The 14,641-nt window shown below is 43.4% G+C and overlaps 1 protein-coding gene across 4 annotated transcripts; it reads left to right on the plus strand.

Moving 5' to 3' along the window:
- The first annotated feature begins 1,166 nt into the window (after positions 1 to 1,166).
- Positions 1,167 to 14,041, plus strand: LOC133477662 (cadherin-related family member 5-like). Of its 4 annotated transcripts, none has more exons than XM_061772653.1 (15): positions 1,167 to 1,325; positions 3,022 to 3,191; positions 3,261 to 3,311; positions 3,699 to 3,788; positions 3,856 to 3,945; positions 4,041 to 4,142; positions 4,792 to 4,977; positions 5,537 to 5,627; positions 5,696 to 5,793; positions 6,603 to 6,806; positions 7,089 to 7,199; positions 7,278 to 7,344; positions 11,035 to 11,346; positions 11,731 to 11,906; positions 12,934 to 14,041. In XM_061772653.1, exons 1-15 carry the CDS (start codon positions 1,247 to 1,249, stop codon positions 13,411 to 13,413), a joined length of 2,307 nt encoding a protein of 768 aa, XP_061628637.1. In that variant the 5' UTR covers positions 1,167 to 1,246; the 3' UTR covers positions 13,414 to 14,041. The 4 variants fall into 4 exon arrangements, with proteins under 4 accessions (XP_061628637.1, XP_061628638.1, XP_061628640.1 ...); XM_061772654.1 differs by having other exon boundaries at positions 11,035 to 11,208; XM_061772655.1 differs by having other exon boundaries at positions 1,190 to 1,329.
- The last annotated feature ends 600 nt before the right edge of the window (positions 14,042 to 14,641 follow it).

Consider the following 14,641-nt stretch of genomic DNA (forward strand, 5'->3'; position numbering starts at 1 on the left):
CCGCCACTTTTGACACCTGCTGGCAACGGCGCGTGCCGTCAAGATCATGTATACCAGCAGGAGTCGCAACCAAAATTTGGACTTCATCGTGCTGCTTCTGGAGAGAAGATCAAGTCCCTCCTTCGGGTCTTCGCTGTCATCTTCGTCTTTCCGGTGAGCCGACTACTTCTACTTAAGTAGTTTTACTGCCACGTCATCGTAAGGTATCCAGGCTGTGATGCGAGTCCTTATGAGGCGGGCGACTAGAACGTCACCATAAGGTATCGGCACGCTCACCTGTCAGGGCATCAAATCCTTATGAGGTGACGAAAACACAGCGTGACGCTAATGTGATCATAAAGTATCAACGCGGTTATGCATCAGAGTCAGGTCCTTTTGAGGTGATTAAAACACAGCGTGACTGCTATGTGATCATAAAGTATCAACGTGGTTATGCATCGCAGTCGTGTCCTTATGATATCCGTGTCGCGGCCTTGAAGTTGATCGGAATTTAGCAGGTAACATGGAAACAAAATGGAGCTCGCAGCTGTAGGTTCATTCGAGGGTCATTTGTCCAGGATTTCCGTGCACACAAACACCCCCTGCTGGCCAAAACCTTGATTGTCATTTCAACGACTTGTGAAGCAACCTTTTTGCTGTCCCCAATAATCCAGCAACCAAGAACGCCATCTGAAGCTTCGCAATCAATAAAGCCTTTTAGTTGGACGCTTCTGTCAATCGTTCCCTCGTGTCCTCGATCTCGTTCAGTGTTCTTCCAAATCAAAGCAATGATACAAAACGAGTCCAATGTGACACAAACAAAGAGTGAGGGTCATAGAACAATTAAAAAAAATATATGTGGCTCCCAACTTCCCGGTAACCACACAGATCCTTCCGCATTAAAGGCAAATTAAATAGCTCCATACAACCATCAGAAAGCCATTATGTTTTATGTACATAGTTGTAATTTGGTCCAAATTATCGAGCAGTCCAAAGGGATGAAAATGGCCCAGTCTCTTTGACGCAATATTATTGGCTCAACAAATGGGAGACATGAGCAAGATCTTCAATTGAGAAGCCCGTCATTATTTCGTCACAGTAAGCATGTACGTACAGTTTAACAATGCAGACGTTATAAAACGTTGCCCGCTTGTGCAAACAAAAAAAACGTTTATGGCGGTGAAAAGTCCACCCGGCTCGTAAAGTGAAGCCGATAAGCACACGGAGGCAAGAAGACCACTGAAGCGAGTGCGAGCAGCCGAACGAAATGGTCGCCAGCAGGAATTTCTTCTTCTTTCTCTTGGCGCTTTTGCTGGTGATGGTGACCAGCGGCGAGGCCCAGGAGAGTGAGTGAGCGCCACGCGACTTGGACACCTTTGCAGCGACCTTTGTGTATATTGCCGCATTCTCAAAAGGCCTTCACAAGGCTCGGGCCTCTCGTCATATCAAAAAAAAACAAATCGACAGCAAATCAACTTGTAGCCAATTTTCCCCGACAAAGTTACTTTTAGCAACAAAACGTCATGTTCTTCCGTGTTGAGTAAGAATGTTTCTTTCATAAGTGTGTTTTTTTTTTGTTACTTTTAAAGGAGAACTTTTGGGAGACAAAAGTAATATTTTTCTCAAGAAAAAAGTTTTAACGTGTAGTCTTGTAAAGTAGTTGCGTCATGTGTACAAATACTTGGTTACTGTCTTGTAGCATTTTTAAATATCTGTAATTTACTTGTTTATATTTCTGTCAACTGTCACTTCACTGCGCTGCCGAAATAAAATCTACATTGTTCCCTCACAATTCAATTCAATATCGCAATTCAAGACTTTGACTATATTCACTTTTGACGCAACGTATTTTCTGGTCAGATACGTTTATGCAACTATTGCCTTCCTGGTACTTCATGGAAGACTTTCTGACAACATCGTAAATTCATGACGTCAGTAATGCTAACATGTAGCCATGTAGCATTGTGACACAACTATCGAGAGAGAAAAATCTACTTTAAAAAATAGGATTTTTCTCAATAATACTCGTTCTTTCCTCAAGAATGCGACTTTATTTCCAAAATTTCCCCTCACAAATACCTTTTTTTTTTTTTATGAGCTTGTTTTTCTAGAGAAAAAAATTACATTTTCTTAAATGTTTTTTAAATAAAGTGACTTACCTCAATAAGATTACTTCTCCCTCAAAAATATAAACTTTTTTCTCAAAATTAATTTGAAGAAATACTACTTGCCTCTAATAAAAATACAGCTCTTTTTTTTTTGCATAAAAAGACATTTCCCTCAACAAACTCCTTTTTCGTTCAAATACTTTTTCCTTATTTTACTTTTTTTTTTTTTTATCTTTTTGGAAAGAAAACTCCAAAAAACGTATTTAATGAGATTACAACCTTTTCCTTGAAAACAAAACTTTGTTTCTAAAATTAAAAATATGCATTTTTCTTCTCCTCTGGAAAGTCTAGTAAAAGTTAGTTTTTTTCCACTTGGAAATTGTTTTTTTATAAAATATGAATAAAATTATATTTTATATTTAAGATGATTAAAAATTTTCCCTAACATTTTTTTAAAATGATGCATTTTTTCTATAGAATCATGTTTTATTCCAATAAAATACAGTAACTTAAAACAAATAAAAGAAGACTACAAATCTTACCTTTTTTCTTAAAAATGCATTTAAAAATAATTGTAAATGTCTTTTTCTCAAAAACATTTAAAAACAATATTATTTTTCAAATACTAAAAATACATTTCAAACATAAAGTACTTTAAAAAAACTTTGTCAAAGAAATACGACTTTCCCCAAAAATATGCCTTTATAAAAATATTTTTTTTTCCCTCAAAAAGTTTTTTTTTTCCTTGAAATGCAATTTTCCTAAAAAATGTGTAAACATTATTATCAGACAAAAAAAGCGATTGTAAAAAATAAAATGCTTTCAACCAATCAAATCTAACTTCAAATGACCCAGTTGCGCCAACGTCTCGCTCAGTGGATGTGTTTGTGTGTCAACTGCGCTAAACGCCGGCTGCGGCGATGTCCGCCATCAGTTTGTAGCGCTCGCCCGACGGTGTACGTGAAGGAGAACAACGCGGTGGGCCACCTGGTGGAGACCATCGTCATGAAGGATGGCGTCGTCCCCTCTCTGGAGCCTTCCGCCGACCTCCCGTTCACTCTGGAGGGCAACCGGCTGCTGGCCAGTCGGGTTCTGGACTACGAGGTCGGTTCTGACCGGGAGGGAAGAAGCGAACTTGTGGATTCCAGCTGAAGTTTTTGCGTTTGCTTACAGACGAGCATAAATTATGTGGTCAAGGTGACTTGCAGGACGCCGCTCTTGCAGGTAAGCATCCGACCTCACTGGCTTGTCTGCTTCCAAAAGGGACTAGAAGGGTCTGATCTCTTTGATCTCTAAGACTTTCCCCTCAAAAATTACTCTCCGTCAACGTTTTCCTTAAAAAAATGCAACTTCTCGTACAATTATGATGTTATTCATTTTTCTATATGAAAAGACTATTATCATAAACTGTACAGATACTGATAGTTACAGTTGTTTGATGATCTTAAACATTAAAGTGGAGAAACTGCACACACACACACAAATAAAAAGAGGCCAAACTTTTTCACAGCACTGTAAACAAAAATGGATTTTGGATATTTCACGAATATCGTTTGAGGTTGATGGCAGTTGTCAAAAATCAAATCAATCAATCACTCTTTGATTTTTCAGTACGTCCTCATCATTGTGGTATTAGTGTTAGACGAGAACGACAACGCACCGGTCTTTGATGCGAACCCGTACCAGATCAAAGTCAAGGAGGTAAGTACTTTCCGGAAGTTGTCTTATTTGCAAACTAACACTGACCGGTCGTCATTTGGCATTTCAGCTGTTACCAGTGGGGACGGGCCTTGACCAATTTCCTGCCACAGACCCGGATAAAGACGCTACGCTGTACTACAGGCTGACTTCAGCATCGGTACATTCTTGTTTTAGCCTTCAATCGATCAGCTTGGTTCTTAATCTGAAGCTGTTTTATTTTTATTATTATTATTATTCTTTGTATTTCTTCAGAGTTACTTTAGACTGGCATCGCCCGAAAACCCTCAACTGGTCATCCAGAACATTCTGGACTACGACAAAGTCCAAAGTGTCCAGCTGGTCTTGTATGTTCAGGTGAGGACTTCTCACTATTGTCATCACCTTAAATGTTATCCTCTCAGGACAGGCAGCCCAAAAACATTCCTGTAGGTTATCTCCTCATTTTTCCAGATATTTCAATGCCGTTCAATATGTTTTGTAGACAACTGGTTGAAGAAAAGTGAAAGATGATTATTTTGCTACCACGCACATGCTAATTTTCTGGGAGCACTAGCACCCTGACATAGCACAGCAACAACACTGACGACAGGACAGTAGTAGGGGTCCAGGAGTCCAACAAGGCCTTCTCTGAGTAGACTTTTGGCAATAAATGAATACAATTTCATGGAACAAATATTAGAATTCAGGTTGGAAATGAAGCTAAGTGCTTCTGATAGTGTTTATGTCAGGAGAAGTCTTGCTGTCCCTGACCAGATGCACCTGATTTTCAAAATGAAACTTCTTTCAGACTCTGATAATCAATAAAAAATGTTCCTGCGTGGCCCAGTAACAAATAACCCACAGACCAGCCCCACCCTGGTCTTTGGGACCACTGTCTTCATGGAGACATGAAATGTGGACTAACTGTAGTTTGGTTAGACAACCAGGGCAACAACTTCTGACCTGGGGGCTACACTAAAGTGCCCATCCATATTGTCATGTTGTTTTTTTCTGCTTCTACAAGGACACACCGTTGTCAGGATCTGGCAGCGAGGTTTCATTCAACACCAGCACCACCATCCAAGTCACTGTGGTCGACGTGGACAACAGGCCACCCTGGTTCAAGCCCTGCATCAAACACGAGGTGGGCGGCGCGGTCATCTGCCAGAGCAACGGATACACCAGCCGCGTGACCCTCAACGAACTGCAGGTGAGAAACCCTCATGAACAAGCCTTCCATTCCTCATAGCAAGCTAAAAATTAGATCATACTACAGCAACCTGTAGTTTTTAACTGGGGTCATTTCTCTCCCTGACGTGACGTGATAAGCCTCGATTTACTCCCTAATCTTTATCTCCTACCCAAAGGTTAGTTAGTATAGGACACTTCTCAGACAGTTGAAGTGTCCAAGAGAGATCATAGATCAACACTTCAGATTGGTTAAAAAATTGGAACAAGACCAGACCATGTTAGGAACTTGGGACTGACCGTTAGTATCGTTTTGTGAAAAAAGTATGAACTTGACCATTTTCAGACATACGAGGTCTTGGCCTGACAGCGACGATATTTGGGTCTGCGCAAGATTGGATGACGTATGACTTGCTTGACCCAAGTGATGACTTGACTCAACTTGCTTGATTTTTGCCACAATAACTTGGGGCCTGATTGAAACTTGAACCTCTTTACGACTTGCATATACATGACCTACTCCCACCTCAAGTTTTAACACTTGACATCTGATTTGGTTTTGCATCCTGTCTTCACACCAGGACGGATACTTAACACTGAAGCCAAATCCGCTTTACGCCTTCGATGGCGACACTGGGATCAATGAGGCCATAATCTACTCCTTCCTGAGCGGTAAGACATGTCCATTCTTGATCAGCAACGTTTTTCTAACAGCAGTGGACTTACCGTTTCTGTACCAGGAAACGAGGCCGGCCTGTTCGACATCAACCGAAACACCGGCAACATCAGCATGCTGAGGGCGGCTGACGTGTTCGAAACCATCGTTCTGACAGTTCTGGTGAAAACCACACACTCACAAGCTTTTTGCAACTCCTACCAAGTTTAATCTGTCACTTTTAGGTTAGTCTTGCAGCATGACTGGAAAACAATCAAACCCTGCCATCATTAACAAAACCAAAAACATACTAGACCACAGGTGTTGATCATTTTCAACTCAGTTTGCCCTCTCCCACAGGCTTTAAAAATGCTTAAACTTACTAAAAGACACTATTTCAAGTATTCTTTAGCACCTATTCGCCTTCTGTTGCTCAGAAAGCTCTCCAAATAAGAACATAAGGGTTCAGCTTCACAACTTCATGCTATTTGCCTCCCCAAGTGGAAGTTTACTGTAAAACTAAAACAGAAAACTAAAGACAATGAAATATTGTATATTTAAACACCAAAATGTTCACCCAAACCATTTCATTTCATCGAAAGATACTGCTGCAAGCCCAATGCTAACATAGGATACGAAACGCCATCGATAGCTAAAGGAAATTAGCATCGATGTCACGGTAATTGTAAAACTTCAAACAACTGCTACTTTAACACACATGGAGCAGCAACACAACAATATTCACAAGCATATATTCTCTCTGCTCTGTGGGAAAAATGACTATGACTGGAATCAGTAGGAGTAACTTGGGGACCTTGATAGAGCGGGGCTTGTCATTTTATTATTTCTTTGCTTGTTTTTTAATTACATATTCAAAATAAACGTTCAATCAATAAAAATAAAAATAAAACTCTTGTGAAAACAATGACAACTTGTGAGGCCCACTCAGGATTTGCTTGTCAGAACTTCTGGGGTTGGTTCTTCTCTGGCAGGCTGCCCAGACACCGAGCAGTTTTCAGTTTGCCACCACGAGCCTCATGGTCAGTGTTCAGGTGAAGAGCCTCCACAAACCACAATTCCAGAGGCCTCAGTACCAGGGCGTGGTCTCTTCAGTGGGCGCCATGGCGACAGACCCAACCAACAAGGACGAGCCGCTTCAGATTGTCGCCTTGGACGAGGATTACGCCAGCATGGGGGTAAAGCGACGCTAAATCAACACTGCCACAATTTTGAATGCAAATCGACTGGACTTCTTTAGGCTGCTGAAGATCATCCAAAGATCTAATTTCCTCTTAGTGTTGGGAAGTAACAATGTACAAATACTTTGTTACTGTACTTACGTAGATTTTTGTGGTATGTACTTTACTTGAATGTTTGCTTTTCGGATGACTTTTTACTTGTATTCTGTTGTGCTTTTTTTCTGTCAAAAACACAGAAAGTGAAACGTTGACATTATCTTCCTATTCCTGCCCCACCAGGGTATAAACCCTCACATCGTCTATCGCGTCATGGGAAGTGAAGACTTCTCCATCATCAATGGCTTCTTGTTCATGACCACGGACCTCCCGGAAGCCACGTTATCTCTCCGAGTGAGTTTCCTTAACCGACGCCAAGTCCAACAACAAGTAAACCAATCGTACTACTAAACTTGTGACCTCACCCTGCAGATGGAAGCGGAGGACACATCAAATGAGGAAAAGGCAACAGTGCAGCTCTCGGTGGAGGTGAAATCAGGTAGGGAGAAAACCTCTCATACAGGGCATGGCTAAATGTAAAAGCAGCAGCGGTGGGTGACTCAAGTCACATTATGTGGCGTGAGTGACTTAAGTCGCCAATTTTGGGACTAGGGACTTGCTTGGTAAAAATTGACTGAGTTTGACTTGGTAGACGTGACTTGCACTTGAACTCCGTGACTTGACAAGTCTTTCCTGTGTACAGTTGAAAATCAGCATTTTCAACAGTGTGCTACTTGTTGTTTTTGAAATAAAGTGTTACGCGCAAAAACCTGGTAACCTGCCAGAGTGCAGAGGCCATCTCTTGAAGCAAGAATCACGGAGTTAGCTCCAGAGATTATTATTTGGATTCTAGCATAGATTCTAGCAAATCTTTTTCCACGGCACAAAATCGGAATTGGATCTCAGCCCAAACCTCTGCTAAGGTTCATGCTCTATGTCTCAAGGAACTGCCAAAAATCTCAGGCTTCGTGTGAGGCAAAGAATATATATTAAACCTTTTACACCTAAATATAATACAGACCCTTTGAGTCGCGATGATGCCTAGATCAGACTACAGGATTTTAGCCCCAATATTGGCCCGATTATCACGGGCGAGTTCCCAGATCGGGCCCAACATATTTTGTTGGGAACCACAAAAAGTGTGACATAATCCATGACCACCGATTGGGCCCTACAATAGCCCCATGATGCCAAAATTAAAAGTCTAGCATGTTTAGAGTTTTGGGCAGGTGAGACGCTGAGCTGGAGAAGCTTGGAGGAAAGGAGTTCAGGGATGATGGTGTTGAACGCTGAGCTGAAGTCCACAAACACGATCCTCGCGTAGGTCCCTGCACTGTCGAGGTGATCTAGGATGAAGTGCAGTCCCATGTTGACTGCATCATCTGGAGACCTGTTCGCTCGGTAGGCAAACTGCAGGGGGTCCAGCAGGGGACCTGTGACGCTCTTGAGGTGGTCGTTCAAAGGACTTCATGACCACAGATGTCAAGGCGACAGGCCTGTAGTCATTTAGACCCGAGATTGTAGGTTTCTTGGGGACTGGAATGATGGTGGAGCGTTTGAAACAGGATGGTACTTTGCACAGTTCCAGAGATCTATTGAAAATCTGTGTGAAGACTGGAGCGAGTTGGTCCGCGCAGACTTTGAGGCAGGATGGGGACATATGGTCTAGGCCTGCCGCTTTCTTAATCTTTTGTTGTTTGAAGATGCATCTCACATCCTGTTCGTGGATGGTTAACGCAGAAGTCAGAGGTGTGATTGTGGTCGGTGGTGCGGCTGGGTGGGTGTGGGGTGTGAACGTGTCCTTTTCAAATCTGCAGTAGAAGGTGTTCAAGTCATCGGCTAGTCTACTATTGTTCTCAGCTTGGGGGGATCATCGCTTGTAATTTGTCAGCGATTGGAATGCCAGACTGATTTAGAGTCGTTAGCGCTAAACTGTTTTTCCAACTTTGCTGCATAGTTCCTCTTTGCAATGTTAATTTCTTTCATCAGCTGGTTTCTAGCTTGATTATACAAGGCCCTGTCCCCGCTTTGATATGCGTCCTCCTTAGCTTGGCGAAGTTGCTTAAGTTTGCCAGTGAACCACGGCTTGTTGTTGTTGAAAGTGCGAAATGACTTTGTTGGTACACAAACCTCTTCACAGAAACTGACATAGGATGTGACCGTGTCCGTATATTCATCTAGGCTGCGAGCTGAATTTTCAAAGACACTCCAGTCTGTGCAGTCTAAACAGCTTTGACGTTCCATCTTTGCTTCATTGTTCCACTTTTTCACTGTTTTCACTGTAGGCTTCGCACATTTAAGTTCTTGTCTGTATGTTGGTATTAAGTGAATTAAGCAGTGATCAGACGAGCCCAGGGCTGCACGAGGTTTGGAACGGTATGTGTTATTTAGCGTAGTATAGCAGTGGTCTAAAATGTTCTTTTTCCTGGTGGGACAGTCAATGTGCTGCTTGTATTTAGGGGGTTCGTGGTTGAGTTTAGCTTTTGTTGAAGTCCCCGAGAATAATGAGGGGTGAGTCCGGGTGTTTGTTTTTCAATTTTGTATAATCGTTTGGTGAGCATTAGCAGTGCGGCGTTCGTGTTAGCTTGAGGCGAAACGTAGACACCAGCGAGAATGAATGATGTGAACTCACGAGGTGAGTAGAATGGCTTACAGTTCAAAAACAGTGACTCCAAATGCGGGCTGCAGTGTGTGATGAGCTCCGTGACGTCCGTACACCATTTTTCGTTGATATTGAAGCGTATCCCGCTGCCTTTTGTTTTCCCCGATGATTCCATGTGGTGGTCTGCCCGGTGAAGATGGAAGCCGGGAAGCATGACGGCACCATCGGGTGCAGCGTCACAAAGCCAAGTCTCTGTAAAGCACATGGCGGCGGAAAGTCCGAAGTCTTTACTGGTCTTTATCAGAAGATGAAGCTCGTCCATTTTGTTGGGTAGGGAGCGTAGATTCGCGAGGTGGATCGACGGAAACGCCAATCTGTATCCTCTCTTGCGGAGTGTCACCTGGATGTCGGCTCGCTTCCCTCTGTGGCGCCGCCTCCATGCGCCAAAGACTGCGGTCGCTGCTTCTGTGAGTAACTCAGCGAAAAAACTGAGCGGATTTGCGAAAGTTGGTGAAAGAAAGTCCGGAGTAGGCTCCTTGATGGTTAGCAAGTCTCCCCTTGTGTGAGTGAATCGTGTAATGTCTCCAAAGACGAACGAAAAACACAAAAACAAGTTTGCTATGATGATGGACATATTGACAGAGGAGGTCCCACAGGAGTCTTTGTGGACTTTGATCTAAGCAGATGACGTAGTCATAGTGTGGTGAGAGTAGCGTGCAGGTGGAAGAGAACCTAGAGAGGTGGAGGTATGCAATGCGAGATGAGGAATGAAGGTCAGTCGAGTGCATGTGTGCAAATGGAGGCCGGTGGAACATTACAAGGACTAGAGGTGAAGAAGGTGCAAGAGTTCAAGTACTTGGGATCAACTGTTGGGTGTAACAGGGAGTGTTGAAGAGAGGTAAAGAAGAGAGTAGAGGCAGGATGGAGTGGACGAGTGGAGGAAACAAACCCAAAAGTGAAAAGTTCATAGGAAACCAGTTAGGCCAGCCATGTTGTATGGTTTGGAGACGGCAGCAATAACCAGAAGACAGGAGACAGGGCTGGAGGTAGCAGAGTTGAATATGCTGAGAATCTCTTGGGGAACGATGAAGATGGAAAGGATCAGGAATGAGCTCATCCGAGGGACAGCGCAGACTAGAACAAAGCTAGCAAGAAAAAGGCAGTAGACAGGAAAGAACAAGTAAAGGACAATACAAGTAGACGACAAAGCTTAAAGGGGACACAACTAACACAGGACATTGGGACAAAGCGAGAACAGGATAAATCTAGAGAAAAGTAGTTTCAATTATATTCTCTTTGGGAGTGACGAGGATGGACAGAATTTGGAATGAGCACATCAAAGACCACCACAGAGTAGAACAAAACTAGTAGAAGACAAAGGCATTAGAGGACACTAGGACAAGGATATTAAAAGATTCTGATTCTGATCATCAGTCAGTAACAGGGCATCCGCATGAGATCTTAATTGTCAGAAAGGTCGAACTTCAAACACGAAGCTCTTCTTTACGAACCACGAAAGACGGTGTGAATCACGACTCTGGGAGGATGGTGACGCCCCTCTAAGTTTCATATGTGCTCTCCTCTCAGGTCTCACCACCACTGGTTTGCCCTTGAGCACCACTGAAAGTGTGACCAGCCTCCCAACAACCGATAGCGGAACCACTGATCAAGCCGAGTCCACCACTAACCCCAGTACCACAAACCTTGGTACCTCCACTGAGGGCAGAACCACTAAACCAACGGAGTCCACCACCAACCCCGGTACACCCACCGACAGCAGCGTCTCAACTGGTGTCACTGCCACCAGCGAACTCGTGACTTACACCACCACAGAATCACCGGTGACATCACTGGTCACCAACGACACCGGTCCCACCAGCACTGTGAACCCTCACACAGGTGCTCACAGGTTTTTGTCTAGCTGGGTGCCGTCTGGTTAGCCAGAGAGGTTCGCCATGCAGGTCACTGATGGTGTAGTGGTTCATTCACCTAACGTCCGTAACAGTTAGTGTTGGTTCAGTTCCCACTCAGCGACTGTCTGAATGTGATTGTGAATGGTTGTTAGTCTATCTCTGCCCTCTTAAGTGACTGGCAACCAGTCCAGGGACATGGCTAAAAAGCTAATGCTAACGTTCCATGTTATGCAGTTCTTAGTAGGGCTAGGCAATCAGTCTTGTGAGTCAGTGGAGGATCAACTTATCTGTGTTGATTTTTCACTGATACTATTTACAAAGGCCAAATGTACAATACATGGTACCAACTGCAGGTGCTTGTTACTTCCAGATAAAGTGCCTATCCCAGCGGGCGGCTTCGGGGCAGGGGACATGGCGGCGCTGGGGGCGACTCTGGGCGTACTTCTCTTCATCTGCATGGTAGTCATCGGGGTGCTCGTTTGTCACCTGCAGAGGGGAAAAGCTGACTCTAGGAAGATCCACGAAGCCAGTTTGTTCCGCAGCTCCGTGAGTGTAATCCACCCTCAGTGACCACCAAGTTCGGTTTCGTTTGGTTTTGTAATGTTTCTTCTGTAAAGGGGCACTAAATATTTAAGTCCTCCTGTCCCACTTTTCAATATGATTAGTTGACATACTATAGATACAAAAGTACCCAAGATAAACATGTTTGCGTCGTTCACACGTTAGTCCCTTTAACTAAACTGAAATTCATAAGCTCTCATTTGGAATCCCCTTTTTGGAATCCTGGGTGTTGAACTTCGGGCCCTGGTCCAGGCTTTCCGCCTTTCCCTTTCCCAGAACCACCTTTCTCTACTAATTGAAATACTACCTCTGTGGCTGGGAAATTTGTGGTTCGAGTTGGTTTTCCCCATTCCGTGACGGTACCTTTCACAAGAAGAAGTGGGATATTGACACATCTGAGCATGCTTTTGGAATCCTTGGGTGTTGTACTTCACACCTCGGTTCTGGCTGCCTCTGACACTACTTCCAAAGTCCGCAAATTTGTGCTACGGCCCCTCCATTCTGTGTCTGTACCTTTCCCACAGAACCGAATAAAGCGGGACATTGCTGGTCTAAGTGTGCTTTTGGAATCCTGGGTTCATCTTCACAGCTCAGTACCAGCTTTTTGCTATTCCTTGTCTCAAAGCTGCCATCCGATCGTTGATATTTTGAGTATTACCTCTGCAGCCAGGAAATTTAAGGTTGGACTTTAAGGTTGCACCCCCAGCCCCCTTCCATGTTGGTACCTTTCATACAGAACACACAGAAACGGGACATTGTCATGTATGTGTTCTTTTGGAATCCCACTTTCCAAATAGCAGGGTTCAACTTCACTCATTTTCCCAGAGCCACGGGGTCGCCTCTGATTGGGGTTCGACTACGAAATCTGTCGGGTACCTTTAACGCAGAACAGAAAAATGTAAAAAAAACAGGTAAAAGATGGCTTTGATGGGCAGAGGGGAAAAGGATAGTGCCATCTTGTCTATCCAGGATTTACCAAATCGTACCCCTTACAATGGTTTTGTCTCTACAGCTGGGCCAGGGCTCTGGTGGCGAGAAGCAAGGCGTCCAGTACACTAACGAGGCTTTCCAGCACGACGACAGTGACAGCGTGGGCTCCGGGGGGCCGTACGCCACGACAGCAGAAGAGGGCCCGGCAAACGACTTGGCCCTCAAGTCCAGCGTGATGGCACTGGGCACCCTACTAGACGACGACAATGTCAGCCAGACGAGCTCAGACAAGGAAAAGGAGGTGAAGCCCATCCTGACCAAAGAGCGTCGCCTGGAGGAAGGCTACAAGGCCGTTTGGTTCAAGGAGGACATCGACCCCGATGCCAAGGAGGAGGTAGTCATCATTCCTGACAGCAGGGAAGACAACAGCGAGGACGAAGATGACAACGGTCCCGCTAAAGGCTCGAAAGTGGGCTTCGCCGAGGCCGACCTGGACAGCGGACTGGGAGTGAAGATGGAGGATCTGGCGGAGGACTCGGACGTTCTGGATGTCGACCTGTGAGAAGGGCGCGGCGGAAAGCAATAAAAGCTGATGATCTATCAGAACTGAGTTGCCGTTGTCACACAAATGGAATTGTGACCGAATCACACCTTAAAGTCACGCAGTTATCAGCACTCATTTTCACAGCTGTCAGATGGTAAGATAACGTGTTCAAAAAGTACGGTGTAATTGGAAACAAGTTATTGTTTGTTTTGGTGTACATGAGGCTGTAAAGTTCAGCTTCATGGAAACCGCAAGTAAAAGAGACCATTTGAACAATCATGCACAGCGAGCCAGCTACTTAAAATTATTGTTGGATAGCAAATTTTACTAGTTTAGCTTACGTGAATAGAAAGGTTCTCATTGATGTACAAATATCAAATGACTGCGTTATTGGTAATTAAATGTGTGCAGATAAGGTTATAATTTTTAAAAAAGAATCAAGGTGTATATTTTTTCCATCTTTACTGGACGTTTCTTAGTTTCCAACTTAATACTCCCTGTGAAATAACTCCACGGTGAGCCTATAGGAGCTAATGATTAACATTTGTATACGAATATCACAGTACTTAATTTTTGTGATGAAAATGGCATATGTATGTGAGATCTGAAAAATTAATAAAAGGTGTGGGTCTTTTTGTCCTCTTTAGCGGAAGGCGATTTCACGTTGAAATAAACCCGGGACTCACTCCAAAGACTGCCACTGTAAAATACCACATTACTGAGCTGTTTGTAATTAAATATATCTTTGACGTGTTAAAAATAAACATATTAAAAGGATATTTTTTTTTTGTCTTTACCAGAAGTTGATTTTACTTCAAAATAATCCTGTAACTCCAAAAACCAACATGGTAGTTTAGCTAGAAGCTAATGGTTCAGTTATGTAGAAATATCGCATTACTGAGCGGTTTGTAATTTAATACAATCAGATATCTGTAATATTTGAAAAATAAACATTCTATAGGTGAATTTCTTTCTGGAAATTGATTGCTTAGTTTATTCATGTCAATTTAAACCTGCAACTAACACAAAAAAACACTACAGGAGCAGCAAGTTTAGCTAGTAGCTAATGGTTCACTGTTATATACGAATAAATTCTCTTGATGAAATGTTGTTGTTTTAATGACAATTTGCTTAGTTTTCATCAGAATAATATTGGGACTAATTCCAAAGACCGCTGGAATGTAACCCTTGCAATAAAAGAGGGATTACTGTATTTGAACAACTGCTTGAATTATTAAAATGCTAA

This window comes from Phyllopteryx taeniolatus, chromosome 5, assembly GCF_024500385.1.
Source record: "Phyllopteryx taeniolatus isolate TA_2022b chromosome 5, UOR_Ptae_1.2, whole genome shotgun sequence".
Lineage (NCBI taxonomy): Eukaryota > Metazoa > Chordata > Actinopteri > Syngnathiformes > Syngnathidae > Phyllopteryx > Phyllopteryx taeniolatus.

Excerpts from the sequence above, each read along its gene's own strand:
- LOC133477662 (XM_061772653.1), top strand. The coding sequence starts at position 1,247 with ATGGTCGCCAGCAGGAATTTCTTCTTCTTTCTCTTGGCGCTTTTGCTG. Across the intron at positions 3,312-3,698 it reads GCAGGACGCCGCTCTTGCAG|TACGTCCTCATCATTGTGGT; the intron begins GTAAGCATCCGA and ends TTGATTTTTCAG. Across the intron at positions 3,789-3,855 it reads ACCAGATCAAAGTCAAGGAG|CTGTTACCAGTGGGGACGGG; the intron begins GTAAGTACTTTC and ends TTGGCATTTCAG.